Source organism: Squalius cephalus, assembly GCF_949319135.1.
Source record: "Squalius cephalus genome assembly, chromosome: 19".
Lineage (NCBI taxonomy): Eukaryota > Metazoa > Chordata > Actinopteri > Cypriniformes > Leuciscidae > Squalius > Squalius cephalus.
This window is the reverse complement of record NC_137140.1, coordinates 30,542,224-30,568,935: the sequence shown is the minus strand read 5'-3', so window position 1 is coordinate 30,568,935 and position 26,712 is coordinate 30,542,224. Positions and strand designations below refer to the sequence as shown.

The window sequence follows — 26,712 nt, the reverse complement described above, 5'->3', positions numbered from 1 at the left end:
AAATCGTAATGAATATACAGTATGTTGTAACTGTAACCATCTTTATTTTATGTAAACTGAAATAAACATGATATTTATTTATAATAAGTGCATATGTGTACTTACGAAAGAAAAGAAACACAACGCAAAGTAAGATTTAAATTTGATCTATTACAATGAGACAGTATATTTCATTATGTTTATCCTTCAGGCGTTTCTCTGATTGATCTGCATGCTGTACGTGGGAGAATATGTGGGAGAGAGATGATATTCTATACAATAGATAAGTGGCTCCTTCTGTGAAATGGCAAGATTTTGCATTTGCTGTAACGCTCGACGTTCAGCTATGACTGCTGGGAGATTATGTTTTTTAGAGACTGCAGAAACAAGAACCCTTCTGAGCTAAAATGGAAGTCTGCATGGTAGCTTTGCAGAGAAAATATCTTCACAAATTGCAGGTCAGGAGCTATTGATCAAATGAAAAGTGGATCTCATTTAGTGATATCCACACTTTTGATGCATTACTGTAAGTAGAGTGAGGGTAGATTTACATTGTTGGCTCAGATTGAGTTGTGGAGTGAGTGTTGGAGGAAAATGATTATCCCCTCTTCTGCCTCACTGTGAAATCTATATATGTGAGATGGCCTGTGTTTCACAGTAGTAAAAATATGCTTCTGCACACCTGCACAAAAGAAATCTCAGCTGAACCACACCTCCGTCCATGGATATTTTAAAGGGTCCATCATTTAATATAAAAATGCAACAGTGACCAAAGGACCAAAAGTTACTATTTATGCATTCTGCATTGGATATAAAATGCTACACACCCCTGTTAAAAAAGCTGTTTTTTTGTAGTGTAAAGAAACAAGGATAAATCGTGTCAGATCTTTTACACGTTTAATATAAATGTTCAACCTATGTAATGCCACTAAAAACAGTGACATATTTCCAATAAAAATCCTCAAAATAACTTAACTGCATAAGTGTGCACAGCCCTGAACTAAAAGTTGTATGCATATGATCCGCTCTGTGCTATCTTGTCTCTGGACCGAAACTGTGGCAGTTCAAATGACACGTGAAACCAGACTTTATTCAACCCAATGGAAAGCATATTTACACTGTCTCTATCCCGTGTATAGTGCACTATGTGCCATTCAATATGTAGAAAATAGTAAATGTGTGTTTATTTATATTTGTAATTAAATAATCAAAAATGAAAATGCATAACCAATAATTCAATAATTATAAAAACGTATTTTTGTTTTTATTATTTAAATTAGTATTATTTATGTCACGGTTTGGTTATTTTATATGTAACGACCTTTAGAATGGGAATGTTTTTGTGTTGCGGTTAAAGGGAAATTGCTCTTTTGAACCTATCAGGGATTGGTCCATGAGCAATTACCATTGTGCCCTTGATCAAGGCATCTAACCTCCGGACGCTTCAGGGGTCTGTCCGTGTAATTAGTCTACTGTAATTCACTTTGGAGAAAAGCAACTGCTAACTGCATGTTGTTTATTTACCTAGTAACTATAAATCTAAACATGATATTCAATTACGCCTACTTTTAATTACATATCAAATGAAAAGGCACAAAATTGGATGTGCATTTTGGGAATATTGAGGTTGCTTGCTGTTTAGCAGACAAATTTCATCCATGGTGTCTTACAGAACACTAATTTGAGGGACTGTCTCTGTGGAGTGTTGTAGGGTTAAGTGCCTTGCTCAAGGGCGCAGTGGCATGGCAGGACTGTGATGTTTCTGGGTCACCCCTACTTGAGGCTGAACACACAAAGCTACATTTGTTTGGCAGTGTTAGTCTTAACCATTGCAATCACCACCCTTACATGTACTAATCTAGATTAACCCTTTGACTTTAATACCCTCGTGAACATGATTATTTGTAGCTGATCCGAGATCAACCTTCATACGCTACAGTGCTTCAGGGGCTTCTAATGCGACGGCAAAAACAGAAACTGTTCTTCATTTAAATAATATCAAGCTACAAACTTGAAGTAATGCATTTCCTAACACACTTTTCTGCCTTTTAAGCAATTTCCCTTGTATTTGAAGTGAGGGTTGAGAGTGTAGTTCCACCAAGAGGGGATTGGGGGAGGTGAACAATGTTTTAGCATGGAAAGATAAAAGGTTCCACCAAACGTATGACTCGGTAACTTGTGCAGGCACAAGCAAAATGTCTTCATTCCTACTTCTGCCTCTCTCAGCAGTTTAACGTTCTCCTAGTCTTCGCAATTACTTTGTCACGTGCGACATGTGGAATAGCATGTCTTTTGTCTTTTAATGAGTTATTTTTGTGTGTGTGTTGGGTTTTTTTCTTCAGATTTGTTTTGTTGTGAAGTTACCTACAGAAATACTGTGGACCTGGGAGCTGCGTATAGATACAGATGAGTGCTTTGCATCTCCTTTCCCTATAATAGACAGTGACTGTGTGCAGATGGAGTCTTTTAATTTTTTTTTCTTTTCAGTACCAATTTCTATATACACTGGGAGCTGCTGCCTATCATTGAGAGTGAAGGTCACAAATTTTACAGTTCCTACGAGGGAAGGCGGAAAATGAGAAATGCTGTGGCATTAAGAAAAGACTGTAATAGTTAAATTGTCAAAAGAGCGATTATTATTATTGAGCTATTCAAGGTCAGGATGGAAAAGAGGGCAGCGCCAGTCCTAATAGATGCTTATTTCTCCGTTAACCTTACCCGTGTAATAGCGGTCTAGAGTTAATGAAATAAAATGCCAATTATACTCTACTTCAGCTTGGCCATGACCGCAACCAAAGGCCTTTACACTCGAATGAGAACAGACATGCTGCGGTTCTGCCTGTGGACAAACTAATATCAGAATAACAACATCACAATTTTTTATTTCATTTTTATATATATTTATATAATCTATGTATCATGCTCATATCCTGAATGAAAAAAAAAAAAAAAACACACAAAGAAAAAAAAAAAAACTTGGTTTGAAGAAACACTTAATTTAGACCATAAAGCCACAGACTGCAGCTACAGTTTTGATAATTAGTGTGTGTCGTAATCCATCAAACTCTTAATTAAATGCAGCAGGCCATATTGACACTGCAGTACATTTGAAATATGCCTTTATAACTTTAAACTATCATTAGCTGAGTTCGAATGACAGCCCTTGTATTGGTTAATTAGTTAATGACTTCAGTTTTGAGAGATGAACTGTGTTATTTAGGATTCACTGTGCTGTTAGGTTTTATTTAAGGGGCTGATTCAAGAGAGGTAACTTTTCTGTATGTAGCCTACATGATTGCATTAGTATTCATAGGTATTTGTATGTAAGTTGTTGTTGTTGTACGCATACTTGTCACCCGTGGCTGAAAGTTCCAGTTCTGATTATTTGAAGATTTGTACAGAATTATACATGGTTAAAGCTGTCCATACACAAAAAGTGTATGTTTTAGACATTCCATTTGATGCTTCAACTTCGAATGCAGATTAGATGACCCGAGCGTAACTGTTTTATTTAAAAAATAGCAGCTATTGTACGTATTTTAGGTAACTTTAATTAAATGTATGTTGTTGCATGATAGATAGATAGATAGATAGATAGATAGATAGATAGATAGATAGATAGATAGATAGATAGATAGATAGATAGATAGATGATAGATAGATAGATAGATAGATAGATAGATAGATAGATAGATAGATAGATAGATAGATAGATAGATAGATAGGAATTGTATTGGTCACTAGTTAAAAAGAATTATAAATCATCCAAAACATTTTTTGTATAGAAGTAGGGGTCGGTTTAGGCAATAGAAAATACTGTATCATTAACCTGATATGAAATCAATAGAAGTCTACGCAATGGCCTCACTAATAGTGTGTGTGTGCACACTCGCAAATATTTGTCCAACAATATATATTACAAGTTGTTTAATTCAATGCAGCTTTAAATTAAGAGCAAACCATGGAGAGAAAAGATTTTAAAAACTTTATTATTAAAATAAGTATAAAAATATAAATACTGTATAAAACAATGCGACAGCATTCAAACAACATGAACAGAATGACCGATATTCTACAAGTACACAATTCATTGTACAGCTCTAACTCTATGTTTTGAAATGAATCCACAGTATGACAGAACCCATATAAACCTTCCACAGGAAAACTGCCTCATAAACAGAGATATCAAGTAGTTTACATAAAGATCATACTTGTAAAACATATTATACACATACTGCACCTATTTTAGACTTGGTCTGCAATAAAAGCTAAGCTTTTTTTATGTTTTATTTTTGTGTTTTTTTTTAGCCGTAAACATCGATAGTGTAGAAAGCTACTATCACTCACCTTGGTTATAAAACACATTGTCCACACCATTGATTACAACAAATCCCTAATCTTAAAAGGCATCTTTACTGATTCTTTTGAGGGAGGAAGAAAGAAAGAGAGAGAGGTTGAGAGAGAGAGAGATAGAGAGAGAGACACACCAGAAGTAGAAGACAAAGTTAAAGTAGACGAAGAGGTTAAAGAGAAGAGAGAATGTCTATGTGAAGAAGAGTTCCAAGTAGTTGAGCGCAATCTTCAAGTCTTCGTTGATTCGTCTATATGCGTAACACAGCAGAGAACAGAGGGAGATTCAGTGTGTGTGTGTTAATTTAGTGCTCTGAGATATATTTAAGTGTGCTGTGTTGCATATCCGCTTTAAGTCTCTCTCTGGGACTCCTGCCCTATATACATATCCGCCAGTTTTTTGAACTGTGGACCCCAGTGACTCAGATACTCAAACTCCTGGTCGCCTTCAGTGGCGGCCGATTCCAGGGAACTCAGAGACTCCGCCAAAGAGCCGTTGCCTTCGTAGGCGTAGGTAGCCAAGGAGTCATAAGGGGGCGCTGTGGGGTCCGAGTCGTTTTCTTGCAGCCGTCCGTTGATAAAGTCTCTCACATCCGTGTTGTCTTTGATGGGAGACGTGCGGCGGAAGGGGAACAGCATTTCGGGCATTATGTCCCGGCGGAGCTTGTTGGTATCGATGACCTCGGGGTTGCGCAGAGTTCCGATGTCAAAGGCTTGGGTGTCCTCCTCTCCGCCGCCCTCGTCGTTGTAGCTGACCACGTTGTCCCTGACGTCTTCTTTTGAGATGATCAGGGGCTCCTTTTTCTTTTGTCGCCGCAGGGCCGCAAACAATACCACAATCACTATGGAGACAGAGGCAGACGAACAGAATGATATCATCAGCATGGTGCAAATCAAGCTGAACAAAGCTCTGTGATAGTCAAGCTTTCTGAATGTCACCGAGACACCTGACACTAGAGCAGTGCTTCCTACAGGTTTGGCAGGATCACTTGTCTTAACATAACACATTTTATCGTTTTTATTTCATTTAAATGTATAAACTATGTATTATAGGAAAAATGCAAATGCAGTTTTATATGACATATGTTTAAATTATAGATAATTTCAATACTCTCTTAAAAGAAAAGCTTCTATGTTCTGTCAGGCGCTTCATACAGGGTTTCCATCATGGGATCATTTTATGGAATTCCTTCAGTTTTAATTTGTAATAAAATTGTATGAATTAAGCAGCTCAAAAAAATCTAAATAACCCGTTAAACATGAATAATTAAAATAGCTATATAGAACCCAAAAATGTTTTTTTTTTTTTTTTTTTTTTCTTTTCTAAAAGTGTGCTACAGTAGCTCATTGTTTAAGTCCCCCTGTACTCAATAATGTTATCCCTTAAAACTCATCTTTGGTCACCAAAATGACATATTTAAAGGTTTTTCCATGACTTAAAATAGCTTGAATGTAACTCTACCCCCTTGCTTCATTTAGCAAATCAGAACCATGAATTTGCAAATGAGCCCCGCCTCCACTCACTCACACCAGCTTAGAATACCTGATCCACTCTGTCAACTTTACTGTAGTAAATGCTGCACAATGGCACGTGAAAATATTGGTTTAATTCAGCCATATAATGTTTGAACCAGAAACTGATTCAGATGAAGAAGTGGAAGAGCGAATTATACAGGCTTGATGTATAGGAATTGTAATGCATTTATCGCTCTCTATAATGTCAGACACATAACGGTAATTAATATAAGCCTTTTGCTTGACTTCATTATTAAACAGCTAATAATGTGTTGCAAATGCTATACAAACCAGACAGCTGTCTTCTAAAAACCCAAATCCTTAGAAATGCTTTGAACAACTTACGTAAGTGGAGAAAGGCATATAGTTCATCATAACATTGTAATATACATCATATACATAATTCACTCGCTATATTGCTAAATGTACCCGATTTTTCATTTCAGCAGAAAAATATAACGGTGTAACCTTGTTTCTCTTGAGACTCCCTGTGTCACAGTTAATAGTTAATGATATGCTAAAGCGCCGCCCCCCTCGTGACAGAATTGGCTACAACATATTTGTGATGTAGAGATAAACTGCGATTTCAAACCGTGTTTTTGAGACGTTTGAGTCTTTGGTTCACTGCAGTTTTAAAGAGAGAATACTCAGCAACGGTTTTGACTTATGAATTTGCACATGGTTTGTTATAAAGCCTATTAAAAACACCACACAGACACATAAACAACAATAAAAACTTGATTTTCACAACAGGCGGTCTTTAAAAGTTGTCAGGGTGAAGGACATTATCATTCTAGTGAGCATTTGTATGGATAATAAAGTACTTAAAAAAATGGCTTTGAAACAGTATTCACTCAGAAATTGCCAATTAATTGCAAACAAATGAACAGAAATGGCACTTAACACTTAATAAACATGACACTTTTAATGGGTGAAATAGGTATTTACAGCTTCAAAAGATATGTTTTTTTTTTTTTTTTTTTTTTTTTTTTACTCTGCAGTTCAGGATGAGAAATAAATGTTTTTGGTTAAATTAAAAAAAGAAGATACTTTTAGTTAGTTGCTTGTACTTGAGCTAGATAAGCTACTTGAAATAACTAACAGTTTCAAAGCAGTTTGTCCATCATTCAGTTGGAACTGCATGCTCACAACAAAAAAACATACAAGCAAAACCAATTTATTTTGCTGTGGCATTGTAAACCAATACGGGGTACAATATCTAATGCAACACGCAAGATACACAGTACACCAAAGAGTGAGACCTTATGATTAAGTTTAGTTGATTCAATCAGCGAGATCCCAGACAATCGATGCCCAGGACAATGAAAGTGTCACAGTCACCGAAAACAGATGCACTGAGTCAGCTAAAAAAAGCAGACGAGCTAGTTTGTGGCTGCTCAGAGAAACAGATAGAGAAAGCGTGCATAATCTCAATCACTGCAGCGAGAAGAAAGGACTGCCGAAGAATCACAGGCTGTTCTTGGATGGCTAAAGCAGAGCAGCCCGATAAGAACCCAGTGAGCAGCGCACAGCACTACAGACAGAGCTTAGCTGAATACAGAGGAGTGTGTTTCAAAAGGTGTCATGCGCTTAAGGTACTCATGAATACAGAAGAGAGAGACGCACCGCAATACATAACAATGTATTATAATAAAATATATAACAATGATATTTGAATAAAAAAAACAAGAAAAAGTAATTATACAAATTAAATAACTACAACTAATAATAATCATAATTGTATTTATTTTTTTATTTTTTTTGTATACAAAAAGACCCCTAGGATATTGTTGGTATTTTTATTATTATTTAATAATTCATGGAGTTATTATTTAATAATCCAATCAATTATATTGCACAAATTAGGTGAAACATAATCAAACATAATTTAGTAAAACAAATTCAATTGAAATTAGATTCATAGCATGTTAAATTACAGTTCAATATTTCTTTGACTGGGATTTTGGTAGGTTTTTTTTTTTTTTTTTTTTTTTCAAAATAATTAATTCACATAGAATATTTGATTTACTTTCCTTTTTTCCCCAAGGAAAAAAAATATGTGATGTTTTTTTTTTATATAAATTGGGCAAAAAAATCAGACGACTGTTTTATGCACAAGTGTTTGTGCTGAAATGCCGCATGCAAAGGTGCTACAACTGTTTGGTGAAATCTTCAGAAAATGTTCATATGTTGAGATATAGAGATGAGAAGACGGAATTATGGTCCTAAAAAGGGAACAGGTGCTGTAGTTTGCAGCTTGTTTTTCCTGTTCAGTGGCTTTTCTCTCCTCCCAGCAGGTAATCGGAGAGCTCGCCCCTGCCTCCCACTCAGGTGTTAATTATGAAGAAGGAACGGCGGGGGGCAACATGCTGTGTTCTGCCCAGCCTGGGGGCCTGTGGTGTGTGCGGGGCTCATTCTGTGATCTGGAAGGGAAACGCTGGTGAAAGAGTGTGGGATGGATGCGGATATTTCTTGCTCTGGCCGCGTAAACAGGCTACTTCCTCTTAAAGTGTATATTCTTGGGTTTGCATTAGCCAGCTCATCAGAAAAGGAGAGAATGTAAAATGAGGGGCAAGTGGAGAGCAAGAGCCTGAGAACAAAAGAGAAAGTGAATAGCAGAAAGATGCAATAGTTTGTTCTGGAACAGCTCTGTCCTCAGTAACCTGTCCACTCAGCGCCAGCAAACAGGTTTAGGGGAAGATACTGAAAATGGAGAAGGATAACGGGAAAAGTATCCATATTAAGTTTGCCCAGAGAGGATCAGTGGTGGACTAGATGGTGCCTGTGCAGGGGAACAACAGAATATGAGATGGCAGAAGTGGTTGAACACACGGCGCACAATTGTCTGTGTTGTATAAAACGTATACATATCATTTTAGGGGGGGTTTAAAGGGGTCATGTTCTTAATTTTCACTTATAATGTTAGTCACGCTTTCTTGCACCATATTTTTTATTCTTTTGAATTCAACATGCAGTTTTACTGTACTTACTGTACCTTTAAAGTCAGCATGAATTATATACATGCACCGCTCGTGTTGGATTGATGCACCTGGAATATTTTGGTTTACTTTTTATGGAAACACTTTACAATTAGGTTTCTTAAATCAGTAACATTAGTAACATTTGAATATGGGTATTGATGTTTAAACATGGATGTTAAAATGTTTCTTTGTTAAAACGTGACTTGTGTAATGTAAATGTAACAGTAAAGTTTACTACTTTCAACTACTTATGAGTTATGAGTAGCTTGTACAGTAGTAGTAGTGTTTTATATATATATATATATATATATATATATATATATATATATATATAAGTGCAATGTAAAAAATATGTAAAAACAACATAGGTGCATTGTACAACATTATTAATATAAATGTTAGTGCATAGTAAAGGCACTTAATATAAAGTGGGACCATGGCTTCCCCAAACCAGCTTTGATACACTGCCAAAAACGAAAGATAGAAAAACAGGACTTTGGATGCTGTGGTGAATACTGGTTTAAAAACTCATGCACTATGACTTAAAAGTAATAAAAAATAAATTATGAAGCATTTGAGCTATCTTCATGAAGTTTGGCCCATCATTGCATACTGTATGTCATGTATTCAATAGGTCAGAGACACACATTGTCAAAGTTAAAAGTGTTAGAACTTTGAGCACAACGTTAAAACACTTGACCGGCACACAACACAGTTGAAGTACTGGGAAACGTTGACGTTGGAGTAACAGCTTTTTGAACGTTTACTTACAGCATTGCTGTTTTATTTCAAAATAGATGGTACATCTTAAATTTGTAAACCACTTTGGCCAGCATGAATAATACATAGTTAAGTCTACCTGAAGTCCTTTAAAATATTTCATTTATCCCATTCAAACAGAGGCAGATAGAGGAAAATGCTGAACGATGACGGATTGCCTCAGGTTAGATTGGAGACTTGAGAGATGCACTCACCAGCAGTTTCAACAATTACTTATTGATGGATGTTTTAACTTAAGCACAACATTTTTTTTCCTTTTCTCTACAGAAACAATACAGCAACATGCTGTTCAGAACCGGCTGCGCTTTCATACCGCATTACCTTGCACAAGTGGTGTTTTAGGACGTCAAGTAGTAGCATGCGACCTACTTAAGCCTCAGAAGAACACAAAGGCCTTTTTGTCAATTGCATACATTTAATAATGAAAGCTATTTTTCCACACCGCTGCACTTTCTGAGAAAAGCAAAGAAAGAGAGGGAGAGCACCTACAGTAATGTCTTAATGGGGTGCCCTACTTTTTTATTGTCTGGAGGAAATATTTGGAGAAAATTCTAAATACAAATGAATAAATGAAAAATAAACATCACAAGAAGGATGCTGCATGGCCCACACTGTGCTGCATCATCAGAAGAGCAGGACTAGAGGTCAGGATACATTATGTTCTGCTTGCCAGACGCATCGCTGAGATGTTAAGTGTTTATTTTTGGTCCATGTCCTCAGGGCAGATATGTTTTATCTTTAGTGTAGTTTTGAGATGGTAATTAAATATAAGAACATTTACTGCATTGAACAAGCAGTGTTGGTCTAGAGAAATCTATCTATCTATCTATCTATCTATCTATCTATCTATCTATCTATCTATCTATCTATCTATCTATCCTTGTTGTAAAATGTTGTAATAAATTCTGACTGTTGTGTCCAATTAATTTTTTTTTTTTTTTTTTTGGATTTTAAAATACCATTTGGGAACTAGATGCCAGATTTACTAACAGCTTGCGCCAGTGGAATGTTATTTCATTTTTTTTTACTAAAGACACGGCGTGAAAAATTAGTGCTGGAAAGGCGTGGACCGGGTTATTTTTTTGCGGCTGACCTTATATGCATTTGTAGGAGTTTCCCTTTCAGATGCAAAATTACTGGGATGAGAGTATTTAAATGAATCATACAAGATAATATACTTTTACTTACTTAGGTTTGCATTGGTCAATTTACTGGTATTTACACAATTATTTACCACCTCAAAGGAGCATGTCTTAAACCAGGAGCTAATTTGCGCTGCTCTTGGTAGATTGCGTTGGTCATTATGGAAATTATCCAGCTCTGTCTGTGTTCTTTGATTTGCACGTCGTCAGTAGATCACGCAAAGAACTTTACACTCCGATTTGCAGTTTTATGGGATTGCGCTCTCACGCTAATTTGCCCTGTTTAGTAAGTCTGGCTCCAAGACTTGTAAACAAAGACTGATAAACCGGCCAGTTCTGATAGAGGTTTGCAGATCCACGAGAACGTGTAGAACATAATGTGTTGCCACTCTGTGCCAAAGTACAGTCTCCTCCTCATCAGAAGGTGACTAAAGTTCCTTCTGAGTAAACAAACCCTGTTCTGAGTGCAACCCAGAGATGTAGGACTCAATCACAGTAGCATCTTATGACCTGAAGTGGTAAGACATAACAACAGAAGCAGCTTCAACACATTTCTCTCATCTCTGTTTGAGCCATTTTGATTGCACTTTTTGGTGGATTTGTTATATGGTATTACATCAGTGCATATTTTGGCAATAGATGAGAGATATTGATATAGTCTATGAAATGCTTTTGAGAAAGTGCACTGTATATGATGAGGTGTCATATCACACATTAGAGTAAAACAAAAATGATGCAAGTAAACAGGGACAGGGTGGCTTAAAGGGACACCAGGCAAGCCTGAGTGTTTTTTTTCTCTACGAAGCTCCCCCTAGTGTCTGGTAGTAAATGCTTTCAAACACACTGTCGTAAAAACAAACTGTTGTCCCTCCCCCCTCGCCACGAGCAACCCAGCTGAGCAGATCTGGAACCGGCTATTTCAAAACCAGTTATGTCTACCGAGGTAAGTAAAGTAATATTTTCTTTCCAACTGATGGTGAGTTTTTTTTATTTTTTTTTATTGTGTTGTCATGCATACTAGTATTTTTACCGGGAACGAACGATATGAACGAGGCGAACTACTGCTTTCGTGTTTTGTTTTTTTGGGAGAGTGGGCATGAGCATAAAATAAATATATATCGGAGGCTAATATTTGTCTGAAGTTATATCGTGTGTAGCAATTATACACACGTTTGCAACAATCGCTAGCCGGGTTTCGTTAGCCTGCCTCTGTGCTGGGGATTCTTGCCGTAAACTGATCCTGCTTCTCGCGATGTCTGAGACTTTGTGAGACTGAAGGACGAGGGTAGGATACACCGAACTTGCAAGCGGGATATTCTTCCTACAGGCAGTAGGTGCGGGCGAGAGAGTCTTCATTCGCCCTGTAATGAGTCATTTAACCATATAGCGATTTACGAAGATGATTAATTAACACGAAAACATTGCCTGGTGTACCTTTAAAACAGGGCCGGATTAACCATATGGGCAATTGGGCATCTGCCCAGGGGCACCCTGTTCAGGGAGGTGCCATGCAGGGCCGAATGAATGTTTTTAAATAGCTAAACAGTTCAGCACTTACTGAGTAGTATTAAAATGCAGAGTAAGATGGCCACCAGGGCTCCGGTGCTGAGTCCGGCTGATAGCAGCAGGGCTTCAGTGCTGCACGTCTGCACATTCCCACGGCTGTCGCAGGCGCAGACACGGACCGTCAGCGTGCTGGTACTGCTCTGGATGGGGTAATCGTTGTCTGAGATGACGACAGGCAGCAGGTATGAGTTCATCTCTCTTCTGTTGAAACCGCCCCGGCGGGTCAGTATCCGCGCTGTGTTGTCTACAAGGCAATGATGTCAAGATTAAGAGAGAGTAACCGAGGTTCTGTGTGATGGACGGTGTTGTTTGCAAAGCTTTAATATTGACTTGTATTTTTAGCTAGCCATTAATTTGTTGGATCATTGACATCATGATTAATAGTAAATACACTAAAACACCATTTAGATTTTGCATAAGTGACCAATGCAGGTCTGCGACCAACTGAACCAGCATCATAGTGTTTTATACCTTATTCTGAGACTGAGATCAAGCACAAACATATTAACAATGCAGAGTTTTATCTAATTTAAAGGTAAAGTGTGTCATGCCTGTGCCTCTAGTGGCAACAAATGGAATTTCACATTGCTTTTTATCTCAAGAGTAAAAAATAAATAAAAAAGTAACTATGCTAACTTATTCTAACTTTTATTTCAAATGTGTGACTTCATATCTCACAATTGCAACTTTATTGTGACTATTTCTCCTAATTGTGGCTTTGTGTTTTGCTTATGTGAGTTCATTTCCAACAGTTTACTTACAAGTTTTAATTTTCTGGAGTTTAAACAATATATATTTTTTGCAAATAATTTCAACTTGTATTGATAATTGAATCACATTTGTTTGAAACATAAATCTTTTGCAACATTTTAAACGTCTTTACCATCACTTTTGATTAAATTAATGTGATAGACAGGTGTTCAAATACTTATTTGCAGCTGTATCATACAAATAAATAGTTAAAAAATCATATATTGTGATTTGTGGATTTTTTTTTTTAGATTATGTCTCTCACAGTGGACATGCACCTACGATGACAATTTCAGACCCCTCCATGATTTCCAAGTGGGAGAACTTGCAAAATAGCAGGGTGTTCAAATACTTATTTTCCTCACTGTATATAAAAATGTGTGTGTGTGTGTGAGAGAGAGAGCTTAACAGTTCTATTTTACACTGTATCTTTATTTTATTTTGAAACATCATGCATTCACATGTTTTTTTTTTTTTTTTTTCTCTGATGCAAAAATAGGCTTCCATTGAATTACCTTCATTGTCGAAGATGGTGAAGTTTGGATTGATGGTGCTTAGACTGAAAACAAACTTGTGCCCGACAAGAGGTTCATCAGTGTCCACCGCACTTATGGTCTGGATGAGCTGGAAACATAATAAGCCAAGATTATTCACTTCATTCTAACTTAAAATAGAACTGTGTAGAATAGCACTACATTTATGATTAGGATGTTTTGTTAAAGCTCTATAGAACAGTGGAAGAAACAAAGCAAGCAGAGGCGTCCAGTAAAATACAATAAATAAAGATGAAAAAGCAGCATACCTGACCGGCTCTGACATTCTCACAGACAAAGGTCTCGTAGAACATGGCGAATTCAGGCGCATTGTCATTCACGTCTCGCACTTTGATAAACACCGGCACTCTGGTTTGCAGGGCAGTACCTAGACGCCAATGATTAATGCGTTTCAGCAATTCTGGAAGATATTCAGTTTGCATTCAAGAGGTCTAATTTTGTTTCTCTGTATTTGTCTTTCAGCCTTTTACCCTAGGCATATATTCTTCTAAAGAGAATGGAGAAAGCATGTATTAAACCACAACTCAAGTTGACAGTTTGATTTTTGTCATCAGTCATTTATTGCAGTGCTGTGGTTTTAGCCATTTCAGAAAATGTCTTGAGGCTCTTGAGGTTTCAGTCCACCTGAGATAACGTTGTAACACATTCTTTTTCACAGGTTTGAACAAACAAAAACACTTAAAATGAATTTCACCTCATAACTATTTCACAGTTTGAAATTGAAAGGCGATGTCTCTCCGCATTGTTGAAAGTAAACCTTGCAGCATTATCCCATTTAATATCAGTAATCCAGCAAACTTACTGAGTTCTGTCGCCAGGACCGAGATGTTGTGCCATTTGGAAGTTTCTCTGTCCAGAGCCTGCAGTGTGCTGATGGTCCCATTGTTGGAATCAATGTTAAACAGCCTCTCCAGGTCTGTGTGGCGATCAATGGTGTATCTGAAACACGAATGACGGTAATGAATGCAAGACAATGGACCTCTGATTATGCCCAGGCACAGGGACGGAACATCCTCAGTGTTTTAAAGTGCTGTAAACATGGCCCCAGGAAGTGAATACGGGTACATCACACACCCATAATCAAGGGCCCAGAACAGTGCCTGTGCAGGCAGCCAAAATAAATCAGCCAAGACTGGTTTAATTTTCCTTCAAACGGCAGGACGTATTTGATTTGACATCTCTATTAGAGAACAAATTTGCGCTAGTCAAAGGTATTGATGTTAGTTACACGCCGAGCACAACAAACTATACATTGTATCTCTGCTTTTTAAGACCACGGCTACAAACTACCCTGCTGAAAAAAACCCAGATATTGAATTCCCATGCTGGTCCAGATTGGCTTACAGCATTTTTTTTTAAAAAGTATTCACCATCTTGGAAGTTTTTTGGTCAACAATTTATTTGATGGTTGCCTTTAAACATTAATCAAGTAATATTGCACATATATGTCAACTAACTCTCATTGGAGTATAAGTAGAGTATTAAAAGACTGTCTGCTTAATAACTGCAAACACTTTATTGTGATGGTCCCCCAACAGGCAAGTACACATCAAGCTATTTTACTTACCCTAGCCCCTTATTCAACTAATCCTAACAGTCTACTAATACTCAACAAACACTAATGAAAGTTAGTTGACATGCAGGTGCAACGTTACATATAGTCAACAGAATGTCTAAAGTAACCAATAAAATAACCATTTTACAGAAAGTGCTGTTGTTTTACAGCTTTGAATCACATAGGATCTACAGTAATTTGCCTTTTTGACAGTGTTCAACAGAAAATTAGTCTTTCATGCCAAAGTTATACAAAGTTAAGCAGCGCAAAATGCATTTGGCTTCTTTTTAGTTCATGAATTTCAATTGAATCAGCCACACCCACAGTGTCAGGACAGAAGAATGCAAACAAGTAAAGTTTGTAAACAGGATTTATTTGACACAAGATATATTTCAGCAGGTGAGTGGTTGAAGACTAAAGTAGAGATCTTTTGGCTGGGTTGACTGAGTCTCTTATCTAGATGATGAAGATCCGGACAGAAGACAGATGAAGGCGGACTGGATCAGAGCATTGGTAGCAGAACAACATCAAAGTGGTAAGTATAGTCAAAGGATGAGTCAGGTAAGTCTTTCAGTGTGGAATGATGAGACCAGACAATGTAGTGCTGTGGGTATGGTGACTAAATAGTTCTGGTGATTAGTGGTACTGAGTGCAGGCAGGTGGTGGTGACAGGTGATGGTGATTAGTATTCAGGAGACAGGGAACGAGTGGGCGGAGTGTAGAGGTCTGGTGCTGTAGATAATAGGTGTGTTCGACATCGGCTGCGGCTGGATGTAACCGATCGGCGAGAGTAGCCGCGTGCAGGCGGGGAGGAGCTGCAAATGGAGACGTGAAGTCGGACACTTTCTGGTTCCCGTAGTGACCGCTCACGTGGTGTTTGCATACTTTACCACAGCTGAAGTGAAATAAATGCAATATTTGCCTAATAATGCACAGATGTTTCAGAGACATTTTCATTCAATACTTTATGTACTGCTTCATACAGCGTCTGTTTGAACGAGAATAAAGGTCAACATAAGCTACTTTCAATGAAGTGGAGTCTACGTTTTTTAATCAGTTTTAATTTGATAAACATGACACAATATAACATCACAACTACATGAAAAGAGTGTTAACTGTTATAAAAAACTGATTTGTGAGCTTTAGAGGAACTAACACTAAACACACGTGATCGTTGTCATGCGGTGAATCCGGCCAATCATGGAACAGCTGTGTCGTCATCAGCCCTCGTGCAGCCGCTCTTGAGAAGCTGCGCTGGCTGAGTTCTCCGGCTACTCTCAAAACGCTCTTGTGGTACTTTGATGGCACACGTCACAGTCACGTGGCGTCGCCGCTGCATCAAGTCGGACAAAATTTCTAACCGGCATGCACTGCTTCAAGTCAGCCGCCGATCGGTCTGCGCAGAGCTGCATGAAGTCGAACAAGCCTGTTGACTCCGTGACACACAGGAGGTTGAACTTGAATTGGAATGGCAGGAAGTGGAGTTTATTCAACTGCAACTCAAAGAAATCCATTAAGTAATTGAATTAAAAAATAAGTATACTTATTTTTATACCTGTTGAATTCAAATTAAGTTCAAATTCAGAAATTGATTTGCAATTCTGAATGATGCACAACCCAAATTTGTGCAAGTATTTATGTTTTCAAGTCAGTTTTTTAGTAAACATCCTTCAACTTTGCACACCCAACCACTGTAGTTTTTCCGCATTCTTCTTTTCAAAACTGCTCAATCTCAGTCAGGTTGCATGGAGATCATGAGTGGAAGTCCACCCATAAATGCTTGGGCCACTCCAGGCCACTAAAACTTGTTTTTTTTTTTTTTTGTCCCTTTGACTTTATGCTTCGGGTCATTGTCTTGCTGGAAAACAAATCTTCTCCTGCAGGTGTTTTGCAGACCCCATCAGGTTTTCCTCCAGGACTTCTTGCGTTTTGCTGTATTAATTTTACACTCACAAGCCTTCCAGGACCTGCCGCAGAGAAGCGATATGCCCCTCAGCATGATGCTGCCACCACCATGATTCACAGTGGGGATGATGAGTTTCTGCTGATGCTCAGTGTCTAGCTTACGCCAGACGTGGCGTTTATTTTAATGGCCAAAAAGCTCAATTTTAGTCTCATCAGATCAGAGATCCTTATTCCAGCTGGCTTCAAATTCTCCCACATGCCTTCTGTATAGCTTAGATGTCACATGACAACTTTTTAGCAGTGGCTTTCTTTTTGCCACTCTCCTATAAATCTCTGACTGGTAAAGAACAGTAGTCGATTGTCTTTCCAATCTGAGGTAGTGACACTTGTTTTTTTCAGTATTTTTTCAGTATTTCCTTCTTGCACAATCTCTCATTGTTTGAGGACATCCTCCTCTAGATAGATACAGCTGTGCCACTCTCTTTCCATTTCTTAATTATTGATTGTAACTGTACTCCAGGGGACATTGAAAATCTATTGTAATCATCCCATGCCTTGTGCTTTTCAATTACTATTTTCTTAGAGTGTTGTAATGGAGTAAGTTATGCCACAATGACTCAATGACTCAATGTTACACCTTACAGAAAGATGTGTATTTATACCACAGACAATTAAAAAAAAAACCTGACTACACACAGATGATTTTTATTGAACTACTTATGTAATTTCAAAAACAGTTAACTATGTCAGTGAATATTTAAGTATTATATTGCATACATAATTAGTAATTTTGGATTTGATATTTTTCACCTAAAATCAATTTTTTAATAGGTGTTTATTCATGAATTTATTTAGTGTGTATTATATTAAAGGTATTGAATACTTATGAAATTATATTCTGAATTATTTTAGATTTACATTGATTACATCTTGTTGCAACGCCAGCACAGTAGCATTCAAAACCTGAAGACCAGCAATGCTGTTTATCCCAGCAGAATAGTGTTACCCCATGCCAGTAACTGCTAATTTTTAAGTAATCAGTTATGCGTTATGCGATGAAAAGGCAGCTGTGACGAAAACCTTGCAACTAGCAACTATCAATTATCCTTAACCGCATATTGCGTGTTTTGAATTTCGAAGTGGCTCGTTTGAAAGAGCCTGAATGCTAATCACTCTGTTGATCCCCTGCCTTTTGTTTTCATGAAATAAGAAAAGGAAATCTTCCCTATTAAACCCATTTATCAATGTCAGCTTACATATTCTGCTGACATTTAAATATGCAACTGAGTGTGACTTGCATGAGTAAGCCAGAAGGACAGGCTTTTCAGACAATCGCTCATAGAGTGCGCATGTGGACAGGAGACGAAAGACAAGACACACTCTTTCAAATCAACTTTGTGACTTATAAAAGTCTGAATTCAGAAAGGGAGGGGAGGAGAGATAAAACAGCGCCTGTATTCATCTTGCCGAACTTCCGGAGGGAAATCACCAACTGAGGCCCCATGAATAATTTGCTTTTTCTTCACCTTTACACACATACACACGCGCACGCTTGGGAACATGTTGATGGATTGGATTTAACCGAGCACAAAAAAATCTGATCAACAACTAAAATGTGGAAGGTGAAGATATGTTATGCTTGCTTTTTATATGCCATAATGGACTTCATGTTCAGATGCTTTGGGAAGCACTTTTATTGGTGGCATTTTGCTTTTTCCCCCCAAGGATTGGATGTTAGGTTTTGTTTTAATTTTGCACCTTTTATTTGTGTCTAAGGTGAAAAGAGCCACTTCTTTGTTAGCTTCATATTCAAAGGCATTTAATTACAAAGAGTCCCTCTGTTCAAATATCTACTGGACCATTAAATTGCCTGTTACACTGGCTAAGATTATCTGTTGACAGAAGCCTCCTTATTAGCTAAATAAGCCTTTGGATGGTAATGAAACTAATATAATGAGTGCGACAGAAAGCAAGTGCATCACAAAGCTAGTGAGCATCAGATTCACAAACACCAAAACATTAAAGGGGGTCATATCTTGCAGAATCGAGTTTTCCTTAATCTTTTAATGTAAGAGAGTTTTTTTGTTTTTTTTTAAAGAAGCACATTTCAGAAACTCAAAATGTATGAAGCAATATTGATTACTATAATATTTGAAATAAAAATAATAATGTTTAGTGTTTAACATTTGTGTAGTCAAAATGAGTCTGGTATTCTAAAATATATTTAGCTAATTTGTATTTACATCATATTTATATTAAATATTAATTCTTATTAATAATGTCAAATAAAAATAATATTTGAGTTTTTTGTAGTTAGTCTAATATTAAATACATGGTAATTATATTAAATATTATGTAATATTATTTTTATTTGTTAAGTCCAGTTATGTTGCATAATGTATGAAATAATAAGCCAACATGTGACCACTATTTTTGGTTTCAGCCAAGAATGTTCCTTTGGGTGCATCACTAGACGTCAAGCAGAATGCGGCAACATGATCGTCTTCGTTCGGAAGTTAATGATGCCTATTGGGTGAAAATTGTGGTAATGGACCCTTTTCACAGACTGTAATGATACATTTCCACAGTTATTAACATTGTAATCTAGCCAAGTATTTTTATATTTTCAGTTTTTAAAAACATGTATGTACATGTATAACACTATATACTTTGTATTGAATGACCTTGGCATTAAATTACAGAAAACTATTTAATGCTGCTGTGTGAGTGTTTCTAACACAACGGCTGAGGGAGTGACTGCAAATTTGATCTTTCTCCCCTCTGACCACCGTAATCAATTTCCTCCTTTCGAAAATCATAGAAATGCTATCATGATTTGTTTTTTGGAGCAATTGGTAAAACAAAATGTATTTGTTATAGTTTCCATTCACCACTATAGGTATTAGGTATATACATTTACCCAACTATGACTTATGAGAACCCCAGAAATTTGAAAAGAGTAGTAGCATTAAAATCATGTTTTTCTAAGGGCCAGTGAGAATGGTTGTGACCCCTTTAATACATTTATAATTTTTTTTTTTTTTTTAGTTGGGTAAAGGGCCCTACACACCGGGACGAATATCGGCGCGCGTTATTCGCCAGCGTTTTTCAACGCGTTTTTTGTGTTCACACCCAAGCGATTTCCGCTGACGATGAGCCGAGTGAACATGCAAATTCATTCCCTGACATTAGATGGCGCTTAATGTAAAACAGAAACCACTCCATAACAGTTCTCTTTTATCAAGATTTTTGTAATCGCTGTCGTGTTTGTCATATAGTTCTTTATGTTCCGACACCAACGAGACCAGCAGCTCTACATTCATCTTGCCTTGCATCTTCCTCGTCTTATTTCTTCCCGGCAGTGTAGACGCTACTTGGTGTATATCTTCTTCGCATTACGTATGTGTGATCGGCAAGACCGTTTTGTGTTTGAGCGCCCCCAAGTTGTGTTTTACTGTAACTTCAGAAGCTCCAGACACGTGAACAAAAGCGCCAATCTCATTGGTCGGATAGTTTTTGACGCGGCGCGTCAAACCAAAAAAACGAACCCGAGGCGTTTTTAAAAAAATGACTCTTTTACGCGTGGCGTTTTTCGCGTCGGTGTGCACACTCACATTGGCGCCCTTTGTTTAGTCACGAGGCGTTAAACGTCGGCGAATATCGCGCGCGAAATTCGTCCCGGTGTGAACAGGCCTTAAGGCTTTATTATGTTTGTAAAAAACAAAAGTTACTTACTTGACCAAGTGATTGATTGTATCAGGGTCCCGAGCTGACACCGTGCCAAGTGAGCTGCCGGCCGGGGTGTCTTCGTCCACCTCAAAAATGTACAGAGCCCGACTGAAGAGCGGAGGTTCGTCCACATCCGTGACTGTGATTCGGACCATCGCCGTGTCGCTGAAAGGCCCCAGGTGCTCAAAGCGTCGATCTATATGCGTGTTGGTCACCTGTACCCGTAGTGAGTATAACCTCTTACTCTCGTAATCTAGTTGCTGAATGGGAGAAAGGTTACAAGAAAAAAGATAAGATGTTAGGCCAGTCTTCATGACCTGTCTGAATAAAGGAAGGCTTATACTTCTCTGATCTGTTTCAGCTCAGGTCTATTCGGTCACAGATTTACGACATTCTCTAGCAATGTCCTAAACTTTTCCAAATCTAAAGCTCGTTTTTGGAAGCGTTCATTGAAGTGTGCTTATCACTATCCCCTTTCTTTAACGTTGAATGTCTTTTTTTTATAAAGGCAGGGTATCATGCTTTAATGCAGCCTTTAATTATGAAACGATTAAAGACTCAAGGTGCGATCTTTTACCTTTCGCCCATTCAGGTCTTCTTCCGTAGCTATCTTTTATTCTAGTTTAAGCAATAAGATTTGCATAATTGCCTGAGCCTCGTCAAAGCCTGACCTGACAAAGAGTGGAAATAAGCTATAGGCAGATTTCAGCAGGCAAATAGATCCCTGTGCCACACAAAAGGAAAAAAGGGACTTTTTTGGGCTGTGAATAGAATTAAGCACCTTTGTAAAGTTGATAGGACACGAAGGCTTCGATTTAGGGGATTACTTTCTAAGCACTTTGCTTTGTATGGACGTGTGCACACGTATGAAAGAATGAGAAGATGAGAATGAGGGAAAGACCGTGGCATGGTGCGGATTTTATTTCTAACTGGCGACTTACAGTGTCATGTTTAAAACTTTAGATATAGGGCCTGTTTACCTTCTTTACTATTATCACTCCTTCCTGGCTGGTGCTGTCTGTGATGATATTGAACACATCTTGCCCGTCACCATCCAGGATGGTGAACCACATCTCGGCGTTCTCCCCCACATCTGCGTCGTACGCTTTGATCCGGCCCACCGATGATCCGATTTCGGCCGACTCTGGAGTGGAGAGATGGTAGGAACCTGGAAAAGGAGAGCAAAATAAATCAATTGAGTAAACAGTCAGGTGTTTGTACGAACTCTTTGTTCTCGAGCGGGGTGCTCCAGCGTGCATTTGTCTATTTGTTTATCCTTCTCTCGGGGGGAAAAGCAGAGCTGCCTCTCAGTGGTTATTCTTTAATAGAATTTCGGCTCCGATGAGCCATTGGAGAAGGTTCTTTTAAAACCCAGTTTGTGGAAACTGTTTCTGATGTGGCTCTTGTATTGGATTTGAGACTGTGGCGAAGAGAGAGGGATTATCACCCCAAATTAAGCTCCCGCTGTGCTCTCTCTCTCTCTCTCTCTTTACATCTCTCTGTCTTCTAGTTTCTATCCTTCTTTCTCTACCCCCATCCACCCTTCTCTCTCTCACTCTAAAAGCCTCTCTCTGTGGAGATTTTGTTCTGGGTTCACAGTGTGACTCATCCTGGTCAGTAGGAGAAATGGGCCCAAAGCATTTCCATGATAATTCAACTGAACCACAACGTACATGCTTGCGGTTCTTATGAAATATCACTTGCGGAGGAATGCGAAACATGAACAGTTCATTGCATATGCTGATTTTTGTTGAAGTCTATTTGCAAGTCCAACCACAATTCTGCTCATAAACGCTCTGATAATCTAGACTGCATCAATTATTAATTTGTTGACTGGCAATCAAACTCTTGTTCATTTGATATAAACCTGCTGGGCTTGTTCTATGCCTTTTGTTCAGTAGATTTCATCAAATTCCATATAATAATAAATTCAAGGTAATTTGCATGAAAATGAGTCATAATTTAGTTTCATGTGACCAAAAAGTGGTCTGTTTTTGCTATGGTTTTGCGTTATTTGCAGTTGATCTCTTGTGGATTGAGCAGAAAGCTTTTCATTTTGTTTTAGATTATTGCCACTTAGTACATTAAACTCTTTTATTTAAATGTTTAGAGGATGGATGGATGGATGGATGGATGGATGGATGGATGGATGGATGGATGGATGGATGGATGGATGGATGGATGGATGGATGGATGGATGGATGGATGGATGGATGGATGGATGGATGGATGGATGGATGGATGGATGGATGGATGGATATTTTGTGTTCTTACTGTGTGGGAATCGAGGAGGACTGTTGTTGACATCCATAAGGGTGATGTTGACTGTAGTGGTCCCGGAGAGACCACCCATCTGTCCAGCCATGTCCTTGGCCTGAATCACCACCTGATAGTGCTCCCGGTTCTCTCGAATCATGTTTGGAAGTGCCGTCTTTATGATGCCTAACAGAATGGATGGACACAAGTTTTAGGTGCTATCTAATGAGCTTCTCTGACTTCATTATTTATATGCTAATGTCACGCTAAAAAAGAAGGTTGGACGAGGGGGGAATAAACATAACCATGGAAATGAATTCCCAGCCTTGGGGTATTTTAAAGAGCGAGTTTTAATTGAGTAGGATGTCAATCTTCAAATTATGTTGTGATAAGGTTATTAGAACATGAGAACAGAATATATGTGTGTGTGTGTGTTTTTTAAAGCAACACTTAACTTGTACCAAATTCAGTAAAGCAGATAGAAAACTATAATTGTTTTTGAGAAAAAAAAAAAATATAATAGTATTTTTTACTTTAATACAGCAAAATAATGTATAATTATAGTCATAATTGGAAGTAATGAGAATAGAAAAATTTCAAGACAGATTGCAGTAATGGTAATTTGGGTGGTAAAATGTGAATGTTCTCAAACATAAAATGCCAAAAAAAAAAAAAAGAAAAAAAAAAAGAAATCTCAATGTTCTAAATGTTGTGTTAGTTTTCTTAATGCAAAATATAATTACTTTGTTGTAGAAACATGCTGATTTAGGGTGAAATATGGCCTGGGCAGTTTCTTGACAGGCTTTATGCGATTCACCGACAACATGTAAGAAACTATGTTGGCAAATGCTGTATCACCTTATTAGTATTGTACCCCATCTTTTAATCATTTCAAATGATACTTGTTCTCTCATCTTTGCTCAACTTACCCGTTTCAGGTTCAACTGAGAAATATGGCTGGCCCTGCAGTATGCTGTAAACCAGCTTGGCACTGTTTCCATATGCTTCATCATCTGCATCTGTGGCTGTAACTCTCATTACAAATGCACCTTGAGAGAGAGGGTAGAAGAGAATTATAGAGCAAGGTATTTCAGTTCCAAAGAGCCCTAACATGAGTGTAAAACATGATCCCCACATCCAGTATTAAAACCTCAACCATGATCAAAGCAGTGCATCCTAAAGGTGCACCATGAACGACAAATTCCAAGTTGTAAAACTCGCTAATATCCTATATGGAGAGACCCAGCGCAAGCAATGATCAAGGCGAATGCATGATCACTCGTTCTTTCATCTTCTTTATCTCAGTGTATTTCTTATCTAAATCCTAGTCTCATAATTACTCCAGCTGCACAGTGAGATGGACATATCTTTAATTGTAGTTTTTCTTTCACCCGCTCTCACTGGGTCATCCCATTCATTTTCCGCTCTGATGGAATCTGCTGTATGTTGCTGGGAAACGTCAGACCAATAATCTGCTCAAAGAAACATTATAATTACACCAATTAATCTAGAAGTAACATGATTTTAGGGGGTTCGGTTTCAGCTTGATATGGCTTTGGACAGATGTGGGAGGGGGAAAAATTTTTCTCTGATATGAAAAGCTCTTCAAAAATTTGACCATGGCCATGGTGTATAGTAATGAAAAAAAAAACAAAAAAAAAAAACATTTCAAACCCATTTGGCTGCTTAAATTTGGCTAGTGTGCTATTAGGGCAGTATATTACATTTTCACAATGATTTTGTAGGCAATTCACAAGATATCACGAGTAATTTTGCAATCTTTTACTATTCACCACTATTAAAAGTATTAAAACAGAGAGGTATGAGTAGCTTCTCTGATTTAAACTTCAGTAGTAAAAAAAAATGGTATTAGACTTTGGTAAGTTTGATTTATTTCTGTGAATCAATTCAAAGTTAATTTTTTATAATACACAGTATTTATTTCTTATAATAATATATGAGAATATTGCAAATTTATCTATTTTATGTAATATGGGAAATTATTGTGCTAGTGAATATATACACATATATATATATATATATATATATATATATATATATATATATATATATATATATACACTTTAAATTTGACTTCTTTATTATAACATATGCAGATAAATATTGCTGTGATGTTATATTGATACTTATACATGAAAATGATTGTATTCATTTAGTGGAACAAAATTCATTGACTCTCTGGCCATTTCAGATCAAGCAGACCTTCAAAAGGCTCAAAAATATCACGATTTGTCTCTCTTTCTTTGTAGCTATATTGCCGAGGCCTACTGAAAGTCTTGTAATGTTTTCACGAGTGTAGTACATCATTACCCACAATAAAATCTGATCTTGGCCTGGACTCAGATATAACTAGCGACAACAACTTTTGTCCTGCCACATGAAGGGCAAAATCACTCCTCATTCGTAGTTGCCAACAGCCGCGCTTTCCATTACAGTCACGGCTTCCTGTGAGTAGTTTCCTATGAGGTTTTGCCTTTCTCATTTGTGTACTACTAACATCTTACAGTTCTTTCTTCTGAATAGACTTTAGAGGTGACTTCGCGGCTTCTCAGTCTCACCTCTGAAGGTGGACCGAATGCACATGTTGTTTCTGCCATGGATCAGCGGCGTCCCTGGCATCAACAAGACCTCCGCCGAGTGCCATTCGCTCTCTGAACGGCTCGGAGAATACTAATGAATGCGGAAACATCTGTCGCCCTCCAATCCCATTCCGATAACACGGAGGGAAACAGAGTCTCAGACTTCATGGATGGCCAGATCTGATTAACGGCAAGCACGTTCGCAACACATGGGCGGTTTGTTCGGCTTAAACGCGAGTGCCACCGTGACCTCATGGTTTGGCAAGCAGAGCCGCTCGTGAATTCGTACACAGGCGGGAGAAAGGAAGAGCTCCAGCGAAGTGTCAAACGAGCACGGTGTCTCATTTACGTTACGGGGTGCCGGGGATGATGTAACTTTCAACCCCACGGAGAAATATAGAAATGAAAGGGAGAACGAGCCTGCCAGAAAGAGAAGCGGAAAAAATAAAGGTTGAGCTTCGGTTTCAAGTGCAAAAGCCTTGGGGGAAAAGACTGTGGTCCATTTACAAGACTGTTGTAACCAGATTTGTGTTGAATAAATAACTCTGCCCACAGTTGAACTGCTGTAACGTGACAAGGTTTTAAATTTGTGAGGGAAATAAATATCAGTAGTGACAGCAAATCTGACATGTATCATGTTCTGAAGGATCTGAATAAAACAACATTGCATGTTCTCAGCTTGTAAAACACAGGTGCTTTGAGACTCTCGACAGCAGAGACATAAAGGAGATCAGGCACTGTAATGCAAGAATCCAACTGAGAGTCCCTGGAGTGGGTCTTGCATTTGTCTGAAAGGAGGACTGATAGTGTTTCACGCCTCAGGGATCCATCTTTCAGCAAACATGGCTGCATTAAGATACTCTCCGATGAGACATTCAGAACTTAACAGAAATTTGAATACCTATACACTTTAATAACACATTTCATTTCATGTTGCATTGAAAATGTCACAACAAGGATGTGACAATAGTGTTGATTGGCCGATGGCACTTCAAGAATGAATACAGTTCCAAACCCTTCACTAGTGACTATCCTGAGCTGTGACTTAAA

General features: G+C 37.9%; 1 protein-coding gene across 2 annotated transcripts in view; it reads right to left on the bottom strand.

Moving 5' to 3' along the window:
• Positions 1-4,047: 4,047 nt before the first annotated feature.
• cdh10b (cadherin 10, type 2b (T2-cadherin)) overlaps positions 4,048-26,712 on the bottom strand; it is a 52,194-nt gene continuing 29,529 nt past the window's right edge. For both annotated transcript variants that reach the window (XM_079851468.1, XM_079851467.1), the window contains exons 4-12: positions 23,992-24,111; positions 23,081-23,248; positions 21,787-21,974; positions 20,813-21,066; positions 14,420-14,556; positions 13,866-13,984; positions 13,579-13,687; positions 12,306-12,557; positions 4,048-5,171 (exon numbers count right to left, since the gene is read on the bottom strand). In XM_079851468.1, the coding sequence (XP_079707594.1) occupies positions 4,681-5,171; positions 12,306-12,557; positions 13,579-13,687; positions 13,866-13,984; positions 14,420-14,556; positions 20,813-21,066; positions 21,787-21,974; positions 23,081-23,248; positions 23,992-24,111 (1,838 nt within the window). In that variant the 3' untranslated portion in view covers positions 4,048-4,680. The remainder of the gene's footprint in view (positions 5,172-12,305; positions 12,558-13,578; positions 13,688-13,865; positions 13,985-14,419; positions 14,557-20,812; positions 21,067-21,786; positions 21,975-23,080; positions 23,249-23,991; positions 24,112-26,712) is intronic.